At 36.9% G+C, this 12,871-nt stretch overlaps 1 protein-coding gene and 1 non-coding gene across 3 annotated transcripts in view; both read left to right on the top strand.

The window, feature by feature from the left end:
- PGAP1 (post-GPI attachment to proteins inositol deacylase 1) overlaps window positions 1-12,657 on the top strand; it is a 79,040-nt gene extending 66,383 nt beyond the window's left edge. For both annotated transcript variants that reach the window (XM_053665122.1, XM_037167012.2), the window contains 2 exons: window positions 3,176-3,280; window positions 4,880-12,657. In XM_053665122.1, the coding sequence (XP_053521097.1) occupies window positions 3,176-3,280; window positions 4,880-5,018 (244 nt within the window). In that variant the 3' untranslated portion in view covers window positions 5,019-12,657. The remainder of the gene's footprint in view (window positions 1-3,175; window positions 3,281-4,879) is intronic.
- On the top strand, window positions 3,565-3,702 carry LOC119065097 (small nucleolar RNA SNORA8). The gene has a single exon (XR_005085544.2). It is a non-coding gene; the product is annotated as a small nucleolar RNA SNORA8 (small nucleolar RNA).
- Window positions 12,658-12,871: the final 214 nt, after the last annotated feature.

The raw sequence follows: 12,871 nt of genomic DNA, 5'->3' as shown, positions 1-12,871 counted from the left end.
AATTGAAATGTTTTCAATTTTATATTTTCTTAAATTTAGGGGGAGGTTAAAAAATTCGAAATAGTGAAAGAAGTGGGTACCTCTGCTTTTTAAAAATTTTATTTTTAGACAGAGGGGAAGGGAGGTAGAAAGTGAAAGAGAGAAACATCAGTATGTGGTTGCCTCTCGAACGTTCCCCTCTGGGGACCCGGCCTGCAACCCAGTCATGTGCCCTGACTAGGAATTAAACCAGCAACCCTCTGATTCATAGGCTGGTGTTCAATCCACTGAGCTACATCATCCAGGCAGAAGTGGGTACTTTTTAATGTGTCCCATATAACTAAGTAAAATAAATGATCAGCTGTCTTACTACTGGAAAACATCATTTCCTTTCCTACCAGATAAGTGGCCTAGGTCAAATAAGAGTCTGAAATGCCCTCCAAAATATTTCTAGAATATTTAGTTATTGATAAGTTGTTTTAAAAAATAGTCTACCTGTCTAAGTAATAATCAAACCTCTACTCAATATAGTTTACAGAAATCATATAAAACTTTTAGATTCTCTAAATGCTGGAAGTATTTAATTTTAAAATTGGCAGAACCAAAATAAGTGTGATAAATTAAGTCACAGATTACCAGATTTTAATACCCTTCCTATGTCCTTCATTTTAGTCAAGATCCAGATTTTTGTTAACAGATTTGGGGACAATATTATTATTTTTTTTTAATTTAAGAAGTACAGATTTATGATTCTGAAAGTCTATAATTGTTTCCCTGTCAATAAGTGCAAGGAATGAGAATTTGAATTTTAGAAAGATAAGGAACCTATTATTTGATATAAACATTTATTTTTTTTATCTTTTTAAAATAGAGCAACCTTAATATATTTTAAATAATTTGTTTTATAAAATTTGCATAGGAACTTTTAGGTATATACTTATAAAAAAGGAAATGCTTTTATAGTGAATATTTTCATTTCCTTTAGTAGTTTCTGAACATAATTTTTCATATGAAACTTGGATATATGCCCTGGCCAGTGTGGCCTGGTTGGTTGCAGTGTGTTGCCTGTAAGTCAAAAGGTGGCGGGTTTGACTGTGGTGAGTGCACATGCCTAGGTTTCGGGTTCAGTCGTGCCCCCCCCCCCCCCAGATCAGGGCACATGCAAGAGGCAACCAGTCAATGTATGTTTCTCACAGCGACGTTTCTCTCTTCCTCTCCTACCTTCTCTTCTCTCATATCAGTGAGCATGCCCTCAGGTGAGGATAAAAAAATGAACAAAAACAACTTGGGTATAAAGATGATTTAGAGCAAAAATTATTAATATACTTTATTGATTATGCCATTACAGTTGTTCTATTCCCCCCTTCATTCCCCTCCACTCTGTACACCCCCTCCCCCACCATTCCCCCTCTTTAGTTTATGACCATGTGCCTCAAGTTCTTTAGATTCTATATTTCCCATACTATTCTTGCCCTCCCCCTATCTATTTTCTACCTACCGTCTATGCTACATATTTTCTGTACCTTCTCCTCCCACTCCCCTGTTGCTAACCCTCCATGTGATCTTCATTTCTATGGTTCACTCCTGATCTAGCTGTCCTCTTAATTTGCTTTTGTTTTAGGTGTGGTTGTTGATAACTGTGAGTTTGCTGTCCTTTCACTGTTCATCTTTTTTATCTTCTTCTCCTTAGATAAGTCCCTTTAGCATCTCATATAATAATGGCTTGGTGATGATGAACTCCTTGACCTTATCTGAGAAGCACTTTATCTGCCCTTCCATTCTAAATGAAAACTTTGCTGGATAGAGCAATCTTGGTTGTAGGTCTTTGGTTTTCATGACTTGGAATACTTCTTTCCACCCCCTTCTTGCCTGTAAGGTCTCTTTTGAGAAATTGAGAAATCAGCTGACAGTCTGATGGGAACTCCTTTGTAGGTGACTGTCCCCTTATCTCTTGCTGCTTCTAGGATTCTCTCCATTTTAATCTTGGCTAATGTAATTATGATGTGCCTTGGTGTGTTTCTTCTTGGGTCCAACTTCTTTGGGACTCTCTGAGCTTCCTGGACTTCCTGGAAGTCTATTTCTTTTGCCAGATTGGGGAAGTTCTCCTTTGTTATTTGTTCAAATAAGTTTTCCACTCGTGGCTGTTCCTCTTCCTCATCTGGTACCCCTATAATTCGGATGTTGGAACGTTTAAAGATGTCCTGAAGGTTCCTAAGCCTGTCCTCATTTTTTTGAATTCCTGTTTCTTCATCCTATTCTGTTTGGTCATTTTCTTCCTTCTGGTCCAGTCCTTTGATCTGAGTCCCAGTTTCCTTTCCATCACTATTGGTTTCCTGTGCATTTCCCTTCATTTCAATGAGTTTAGCCTTCATATGTTCCTCTAACTTGTGGCTAAAATCAACCAGTTCTGTGAGCATCCTGATCACCAGTGTTTTGAACTGTGCCTCTGATAGGTTGACAATTTCTTGTTTGCTTAGATTTATGGGCTCTGGGGCTCTGAGTTGTTCTTGAGCCATGTTTTGATCTGTTTGTGCCTGTTACATATGAGGAGAGGAGCCTTAGGTATTCACCAGGACGGGGCCACCCTGGTCGCTGGTTTGTGATGCTGTATGTGGGGGCGGGGTCAGAGAGGGACAGTGGCAGTCCCCTCTGCCGCTACCCACTGCTGGGGCCTGCGAGGTCCGTGTCACTGCTTGCTCCTTCACCAGTTTATGGGCACGAGAATGTGTGACCACGGTCAACCCTCAGTGGGTCCACCCGCTGCTCCACACCTGGGATCCGCCCACAGCTGCTGGCACACCTGGATCTTGTGCCCAAGTCAGTCTGGTGGATCTTTCCTGCCCAACCCCACTTTGCTGCTGGCTCTGTCCCTCTTACTGGTTTGGCTGAAGAGTTTGTTGTTTGTCAGACTTCCATATAATTCAATTTTCTGTGGTTTGGCTGCGTTTTTGTTGCTAAAACTTTGTTGTTTTTAAACTTGGTTGTGGGAGAAGGCACAGCATGTCCACCTATGCCTCCATCTTGGCGGAAGTCCCCTAGAGCAAAAATTATTTATCAAAGATTTCATGCACTATTTAGAACTCTCTTATATCTGTGATGCTACTAGAATGTTTTGAAAATTATTGAATTTCATTTTGATACTTTAAAATGATCTGGTGTGCTTTGTTGATTTATTTTTTTCTTCTCTTTGATACAGGTATTACTTTAAACTTAATCCTGATCCATGTAAACCTTTGGCATTTATCCTTATTCCAACTATAGCAATTCTTGGAAATACTCACAACATTTCAATAAAGTCAAGGTATGCTTAATCTTTCTTTTTCTCATATCTATTCCTAGTCTTAATCACCCTTTATTTTATGAATGAAGCATGTTCTTTATTCCTAATACATTGACTATTCCTAAAGGGAAAGCTATAATGTAATTATGGAATATATGTAAATATAGTTTATACGAAAGTATATTATACTTGCTTTCTTAATTATGGGTTTTACTTATTAGGAGATAATAATGTGTTTTTTTTTAAAGTTAACCCTTAAAATATATGATGTCTAAGATTTGCTTCCAAAAAAATATAGGAAGTGTTGCACTGCATGGTATCTGCATTTAGCAGTTTATTCCTGCTGGGTGTTCAAAGGACAGTGCAGTATAAATTCGGTATCTGGCATCGTTGGTTTTCTTGGCTTTGTGCATGTTAAACCTGGTATTTTTACTGATACAGTATAAAATGTGTGTGTATATGTGTGTGTGTGTGTGTGTGTGTGTGTGTACATATATATATTTATGAAGTGGATAGGAATGTATAAGTAAAGGAAATTTGGCCATGACCTGATAATTTTTAAAGTTGGGTGATGGGTACATGAGGTTCATTATACTGTTAGTTTACTTAGGTACATGTTTAAAATTCTCCATAATAAAACTTGACTCTTCATTGACTGGTTGTTTCCACTCAGAGCCTTTTCCATCAATTCTGGCAGACATTTGCCAGATATTCGAGAATCAGGCCAGCCTGGGATTTAAATCTTTGCTCTGTTATTTAATAGCTCTATATATGCCTTAGGCAAGTTTCTTAACCCCTGTTAATCACACTTTCTCTGTTTTCAAAGTAAAAGGTGATAGACTTTCCTGATAGAGATGCTTCTTGACTTATGATGAGGTTAGATCATGATAAGCCCATCATAAACTGAAAATACCATAATTCGAAAATGCACTTAATACTACCCTTGAGTACTGGTTGTTTACCCTCCTGACTGCATGGCTGACTGGAAGGTGCAGCTTCCTGCTGCTACCCAGCATCAGGAGACCATATGTTACCACCTATCGCCAGCTGGAAAAAGATCAAAATTCAAAAGTCGAATTGTAACTTCTACTGAATTCATGTTGCTTTCACACCATTGACAAGTCAAAAAATCCTAAGTCTAACAATCATAAGTTGGGGACCATCTGTATTTTTCCTTTAAAAATACTTAGTGTCTTGTCTTGTATTCTCCTGTTAGGAATTAAAGATGGTTCCATTTTCATTTGGTTGAAGGTTTTTTTTTTCTATTTTTAAGTAAGGTGAAATATTTCTGTAGCTAAGTCTTAGTAAACTTTATTGATTATATTTGTTAGGATCAATTTCTAAAGTTAGGTAGAATCACTGAGTAAAAGCCCAACTAGTATTTTGCTGTTGTTAAAATTTTAAAGACTAAACAAAACTAGTTCTTTACTTATAGAAATATTTTTATAGCTAAAATATGCCTTAGATTGATAATTTAAAAAATTATCAACAGTTAAATTCATTATATGAAAAAGACTTCATCTAAAATCACTTAGAACACTTTCTCAAAACAGTATAAATGATCAACATGTTTTGTTTGTGCTCACAATGTACGTAATATATCTTTCTCTCTTTTTACAGTAAATTGTTGAGGACTGCTTCACAATTTCCACTTCCTCTGGCTATTGGTGTGATTGCTTTTGGGTCTGCACAGTTATACAGGGTTCCAAGTTGTGTTTTCATTTCTCTTTTCCTCCATGCATTATGTAACTTTATGTAGGGTTGGATCTAAGGGATGGTGATGGTGATTTTGACCCTTAGGGTCACTAGTAAGAGAGGTTGCACAGATCCGTCAGTACAGACAAGATGCTTTGGAGAAGACACGTCTATTTTTACAATGTTGAAAACAGGAAATTAGTTTTGTAATGCTTGAAGAGAGTAGTTGAAGCATGGTTCTGTTTGGTGGTGTGACATCTGTGTAATACTCATTTTTTAAAAAATTGGTGGACACTATCTTGGAGGACTCCTCTGCATATCAGCTCGTCTGCTTGGCTGGTCACACGAGGGAGCTTCTCCTAAACACCCAGTAAATGTAAAGCATTTTTCGTGACCTCACCTCAAGCATTTTGCTCATTTCATCAAACTTTCTTCTGAAAAATGGGTTACTTTGTATCTACAGTGCGTATTGAGAAAATCGTTTTAAAAGATTAATGAAATTCACAACCATCTGCTCTCTCCCAAATGGAGTAGCCACAAAGAGTGTTTGGCCTGTCCTCAGCAGCCGTGGCGAACCACCTAGGTCTTTTGTTTTCTCACATCTGTGAAAACACTGCTTTTTATTTTAAGGAGACGTGTTTTCTTAGTAACTGATGGAACACCAGTGGACAGAAATAATTCAAACTTCCAACTTAATGAAATGTTCTTGTTGCTTTACAAATGCAAACCTTAGCTTTATTCCTGGTGAATTTGAGGAGACTCATTACAGAGATCTGTTGTTAAACTTGAAGAAAATCCCCAATGACACTGACTTGCTGGGATTGGAACACATCAGTTATTCGTTCTATACTGTTTCCTTTACCAGTTTTACCATTGACCCGTGGTTGCCAGAAGTGCCTCAGGTCCAGTTACTAAAATAACATTCCAGTGGTCAGAAAAAACTCCAGGTTTTCCGTTTTTGACTACTGTGGGAAGAAATTAGCATGATCATGTACAGTACCGCATTTGGTGTATAGAATTATACTGTTAATGGAGTAACAGACAGACTGGTGCTCCACTAATAGCATAAGTATGAACAGTGAACCTGAATAAAGTACAGGCTGTAGCCTCTAGGTTTAACAGTGCAATCCTAATTTGCCAAGGTGATCACTGTTTGACAGGTAAGAGAATGATATTTCTATATTTCACTTCAGATTTCAGCTCATTTTTAACTACAAGAGTAGGAAGTAGGTAATGGAGCTAGGTATCTTTGCCTTAAGAAAGGATAAACTCAGGCTGAGGTGTATCTGGCTGATAGAGCCCTTCCTTTAGATGTATATGCTGTAAATACCTAAAACCTCTCAAGTCCTTAAGTCTCAGTAATTCCACTGTTGCACCTGTGAACTTGTGTCCTTCTTAGTATTAGAGTACCAAGTTCATCTTATGTGCCGTTGCATCTGGATTCCATTAGAACCTCTCAGCTGTTACTGCCTTTGGAGGGTTATCCCCACATTCCTGCTGGTCACTCCAGGAATGAGTCACTCCACAGGGTCGCTCCACTTCTCTTCTCAGTTGTTCCTCAGGTCCTTGCTCTTTTGGCATCAAAGAGGGTCTTGCTGTTATTTCTGAGGCTTGTAAGTTTGTTTGATTCCATTTTTGTCTTTCCCAACTTCATGCCTATTGTTCAGAAGTCGTATTTTCACTTTACCAATTCCATTAAAGAGAAGTGGTAACCTCATAGTGTAGTGTTCATGGCAGACATACCAGGCTCTTATTTGAGACAAGTAGCAAAAGGGATAAAATACAAAATGCTTATGTGTTCAGTACCTGAAAGGAAAGAGAATGTATTAGATTATACCCCCATCCCATGGACCACCACACATATGTTTCAGTAAGGACACATCTGCCAACGTGTAACTTATACATGTTCTCATAGGCAACTTCTGCACACAATGTGTCTGTTATTTTCTTCATGGGTGTAATTGTATTTCAAGTTACAGATTAAATGTGTCGCTTAACTATTTCTGAATTCAAACTTAGGTTTACACACAGAAAGAACTTTAGAAATAGTTGTTAATTTGAATCCCTTTGACAGCCGTGATCACTGTTTCGTGTTGTGAAGTCTCCGTGTTTGGTGGGTGCTGCTCATGAACGCAGTGTAACTAACGAGCTTCAAGTTCCCCCTCCTGAGTAGTGGTGTGCATTAGCTTTTTAGAGCAGCAGGCGAGGCACACTCATTGTCGTTAACAGATCTCCTGGGAGTGTAGTTATCAAGTTCTAAAGTCTTACTGGTTCTAACAAAACATTGCATCTTAGAGCTGCAAAAAGGATTCTAATTAAACATTTGAGAAATGACAGTAGGTTGGGTCTTTAGCCATTGTATACATAAATATACAGACTTTTTAAAACATTTCCACAGGGTCTTCACCAAGTCTTGATGCACTTTAAGCCCAAATAACTACCAGAGAGGAGAAGGTAGGCTCTGAAGATTAGCAAATGTGGATGTTTCTGTCACTCAAGTGAAGGAAAGCGCTTTTCTGTTTCCATCACGGATTGTTTCTGTCGCGCTTAGGACCCGTGTCAGCTGGCGGAGCAGCTCGGCCTCGACAGGGCTGTCACTGAACACGGGACTGTGTATTGGTGGTCGGGGACTGTCCGGTTCAGCAACCCTGCTGTTTGTTGATACACTTTTATTTAGAACTTGCTGAGTTTTGAGTAACTGAGTAACTTTTTGCTTATAAAAATTACTCCTGGTCCTTATGGTTGGTAATGGGATCAGACAGAGACAGGCAGGAGAAACAGTAGCACTTGCACTGTTTCTAAAGCTTCCCCCAGAGTTACGACTCTTACAGTTTACACCTGATAACACATAGAAATCGTCAAAGCCCTTTTTCTTGGATCTCCTTCCTGCCAGAAATTAAACAGGTTCTGCTAAGTGTTTCTTCATTTGTCACCAGAATGGAAATATTCAAAAGAGCGGTCCTAAAAAAACCACTTGTGCCTGATTAACATTGATTTTTTTTTTAGTCTCTTTAATATACATTGATCATGTATCAGTCTTCATATATATGTATATATTTTTTTTTGGTCAGATAAATTTAGATATATAATGGAAACCTTTTCTTGATCCAACTCCACTATGATACCTACATGATTATATAGTAGGGAAAAAGAAGGAGGGCACTCCAGTAGGCCTAGAAAACGTTTGTTGTGGATTTACTGTGTCAGTCATGCAGCCGTTTCTTCCTTACACCGACGCACGGGAGGCATAGTGTCCGATCTGTTCTGTATCTGGTTCTGACACTTACCTTCAGAACTTCCACTTGTAGCATACTTCATTTACTTCACCCCACTGCTCACTAGCACTTCTTATAGAAGGTGGTCAAGGAAAATAAAAGGAAGTAAAACTGTTTTCAGTTCAGTTCCTGAAAGCTCTGGGGAAAACGGGGGAAGCACAAAGACCGTGAGACAGACTAGGGCAGTTGATTACGGAACCCCCCAGGTTGGCCTATGTTTACATCTTACACGTTAGGTCTGAATTAGTGTAACGTCATACTTTATTACAAGGTTTAGTGCAGAACTTTACAGTGTTGCATTTGCAATTTTAGTAAATTAAAATCAGTTAGGAAGAAGGTGTGAATGTGCTGTGACTTTCTATGACCAGGCATTGTGGGTTGCCTTTCATCAGCAGCCTTTGATTTCTCAGTATGTCTGGGGAACAGGACACCTTGGGAAGTCGGGGTGGAGGGGTCAGTTTGGAGAGCATGGCACGCCCCAGGGTGAAGGAGGCACAGAAATGTCTTTGTATTATGAAATTAGACCCTGACTGAAAACCCTGTTGCCACATAAGGTAAATAAATAAATGTAGAAGACATTCTAGGAAATGGCAAGGTGATGGGGAGCTGTATTAGCCCGGTCTTTTTGGATAAAGGACATTTCGATTTCTTTCAGGAACTCTTGTTTATTCTTTTCCAATAAGTTTTAACAGCCTGAGGAAATAGAAAGCTATGAAGCTACTCACATTTTTTATTGTTAATAAGGAGGATAGGAAAGAAAAGTCAGGTCAGTAATCCAAATGTGTGTACTTAAATGTCCAAGAACTCGCTTCCCTTGATAATGTATTCTGAATACAGAAGAATGACTTATGTATATTAATAACTTAAGAATGGAGTAAAATTTGGAAACAGTGAGAATAGGCTACTATTCATTAATAGTATAAATACTAGGATGGGCAACAGTAGGTTTACAGTAGTTCACCTGGAAAGTAAATGATACAATAATAAAAACACAAAAGTAAACTGTGTCTCGTGTACCCACAACTGTAAACCTGGTTTTGCCTGCCCCTGTGTCACACTGCACAGGGATTGGTAACACGTCTTTCAAAAGCTAGATGATCTTATCAGCTACACTTTGATTACATTGTCCACGGCTGAAGTTTTTTAAATCAAGTGCGGCAGGTACTAAAAGTGGCACGTTATGCTTCCAAAAATGGCTGTTTTGAAATACCAAGTAACCAGTTACTTTCTGATGACTTTGTATAGAACTTGATGTATATGAGTCAGAATTATTCTGCACTGATTCCGTACATTGTAACTTTGAACACTTATGATGTATTTTGATTAGTGAAGTGTAAATTTGTTTGCATATTTGAATTCTAATCTTAATTTAGGAAGTCTAAAGGTAGCCATTTTTGTAAAGTTAGTATGCTGGTTTTTTTAATGTTATCTTGGTTTTTAGTATTTGAATAGTAGTGAAGTTACTAGTAAAAGATTTATACACAAAGCATAGAACTATTACCTGTTCAAAAGCCTAACCGATAGGCATATTTTATATTTCATACTGCACTTGTTTTGTTTCATATTGGACTTTTGGACTTTTTACATCTCTTTTTTAAGAAAAAAAAGACACACTTGTTTTTTTGTTTTTTGTTTTTTTTTAGCATAAACCTCCACATTGTAAAACAAAACTGTGTTCATATGGTTAGCAAAACACACATTGCCACCAAAGCTAAGCGGAAATGTAAAATACCTCTAGACGCGTGTGCCAATGAACTCTTCTTAGCATATTGGGATTAAAGCAAAAATAATTTTTCAGTATTTTCCATGTAGGACTTATACTAAATATGTAAATCCTCACAACTTATATTCTGTACACTAATTTTTCTTTGAAAATATACAAAACTTATAGCACAGTCATATCCTATTTCATCTGATTTCTGAAATAATGTTCTCTGATTTGGGGCATAAAAGTTAGTTTACCCAATAATGATCTTTCAGTAATTAGTTGAGGTAATCATTTGAAGCAGTTTTACTTTAGATTCATTCTGTGACGTGAAACTAAAAATTTGTTGCACAGATCGTTTTTAGTGCAGGCGTCTCTCTTGCTTATGCAGTGAAAGTTTATAGAATTTGCTGTCTGTGTATTTCCATTCAGTCCCTTCATACAGTGACATGTTTCACAGGAGAAAAGTGTCCACTGGAGCCTGACGTAGTGCAATGAGGTAAATATTTTTAAATGCACATCTGAAAGGAAAATATTTTAAAAATCAAGGTGTTAATGCTGAAGTGTTAATATTGGTAAAGTGTTGTACTCTTGAGAGAAAAGTAGAAATATGATAAACTCAAAAACTGTGAATTTTACCTGGTTAAAATTCTTTAGTTTCTCCCCTGTACAAATTCTCGAAGGGAGTTTTAGTTCCTCATGTTACAGTACTTCCCTTAACGTCACTTGCCGTTCCTGTGCCTCACGATGCTGGTGCAGTTCGCCCGGGCAGCCTTGGAAGTAAAGAGGCAGCTGAGAAAGCCAAATATGAAACTGTTTAGCATTGATTTAGTGACAGTTTATCCGATAATCTGGTGGGGACTGTGGATGTTAGTAAAAAGATGACTTAAAAATTAAGTGAACTCTGTATTTTGGAATGAGTTTGTCCTTTGTGTTGAATAATTTTATCCTAAGTAGGTGATGCCTGTATTTAACATAACCATACTTTCTCCATAATCAAATATATATTTATTTGAATATTGGTAGAAATAACCTTCTCTTCCTCTGCTGTGAAGGGGAAAAACTCCAGTTTTTAGTGTATATAAATTAGGAAATTGTATTGTATATTTACATTTTTTAAAATACAAAAATGACTTAAATATGTTATTTTTAAGTGATTGTATTGTGGTTTTTTCAACTTATGACTAACTAAATGTAGCAATGTACCCATGAGAAACCAGACCAAAATTGAATGCATATTATTATCACTGTGACCTTGAACTTATAGTCGTTGGAGATAAAATAGACTGTGCCTTAAAATGATGAAGGAATGCCCTGCAATTTTATAACTGTGTATTTTATTATGGGTGGTCTTCTCAAATTGGCCCCAACTCCTTTTTTTATTTTTTTGAGGTTGGCGAAGTAAAAAATTTAAATAAAAGTATTTCCCTAAGTATTTGCAGAACTTTTGCTCTAAAGGCAGCTCTTAACTTTCAGAGTCTCATTTCAAATTAAAATTGACTTATACTTTACAGATACAGAAGTTTATGTGTGGCAAAAGTTTATGAAAATACTTTTTAGGAAGATGGTGGTGACACTTCTGTTCTGAATTTATTATACGTGGAAAGATTAATCTTCAGTGTAGTTTTTTGTCTTTTTTAATAAATATCAAGACAAATTCTCCCCTAAGCCACAAGGAAAAAGTACAAACTTTTTTTCCCTCAGATTATTGAGGTTTATATTTAGGTGTAAGGTAAAGTAATTTAACTGAATAATGATTTTTCAGTAAACTAAAATTCATGTAGTATCTTTTTAAATATTATTTTCCCCTTTTCTGTTTTTCTTTTTCTTTCCTAATTATTTTTAAGATTTGAGAGAACTGGCTGCAGTTTTGCTTGTTTCTCTAATGTAAAGGCTTGCATTTTTACAATGCTTATTTAAAATTCTGGATATAATTTCTATTAAAACAAATTATTGCATTCATAGAATGTTCATGGTCTCTGCCAAAAGAAGCCCACATCTCTCATAAATTGTTGTATTTTAATTTTGAATGTAAATGTAACACATCTCTTTCTTCCCATTTTGTGTTCACTACCTTCCCATAAAGACGTAAGTACAGGTTTCTCTAAAAGTACGCAGAAACAAAGCAAGTCTCTCCTTACAGCGTGGTTCGACTGACTTGGAAGTAGTTTGGGCGAGGGTATGTAACCAAATAATGGCTGTTAACCTACGTCAGTGTTTGTATTACAATTAAAAGCTTATAGAAGATAAACTGTGTTATGCTGAGTTGGACTCAGTGTTCATTTATCTGCAAATTGATCATTTTGTTCTCATCTAGAAAATGCAATGAATAGTAACAATAAGTACAAAGAAATCTGTCCTATAGTGTATACTGAAAAATACTGTCACCTTGCAGCTCTTTCATTTAAACATGCATGATATTTTCCAGCTTTGTACAGTATATGGTGTGCTAAATATATTTATGTGTAATTTTCTGTGTATTTTGGTATGGTATATAATTAACATTATGACATTAACTGGTTGTAATTCACAAAATGCAATTTATTGTACTCTGTAGAGTGGTGAATGTTTTTATCTGTGTTTCAACATTATGGTGTGGGGTTTAACAGGTGAATATTTGCCCTAAGTCTCTGCTCAGGTATTAATGTGTAGCAATTTTTGGTGCTTTCTTTCCAATCTGTCATAATCGGGTGTTCTGAATGTTCAACAATAAATCTGGTGAACAAGAACATTTGGTGCAGAGTTTGCTTGCCATTTCACATACACTCCATATACCATCTCTCTCTCTCACACACACACACAGACCCTTAAAAATGACTGTAGCCTGTCCAGCATTTCAGAAATTTGAATGCCTATGTGTGGGATATGAAAAACATGATACATCACAGGTAAATGTTGGCAACAAGGTCAACTTATTATTTCCCGCTTTGGTATTTT

Source organism: Artibeus jamaicensis, unplaced genomic scaffold, assembly GCF_021234435.1.
Source record: "Artibeus jamaicensis isolate MK-2021 breed Jamaican fruit bat unplaced genomic scaffold, CSHL_Jam_final contig_391, whole genome shotgun sequence".
NCBI lineage: Eukaryota > Metazoa > Chordata > Mammalia > Chiroptera > Phyllostomidae > Artibeus > Artibeus jamaicensis.
Note: the sequence above shows the minus strand (reverse complement) of the source record. Positions and strands in the feature narration are given on the sequence as shown.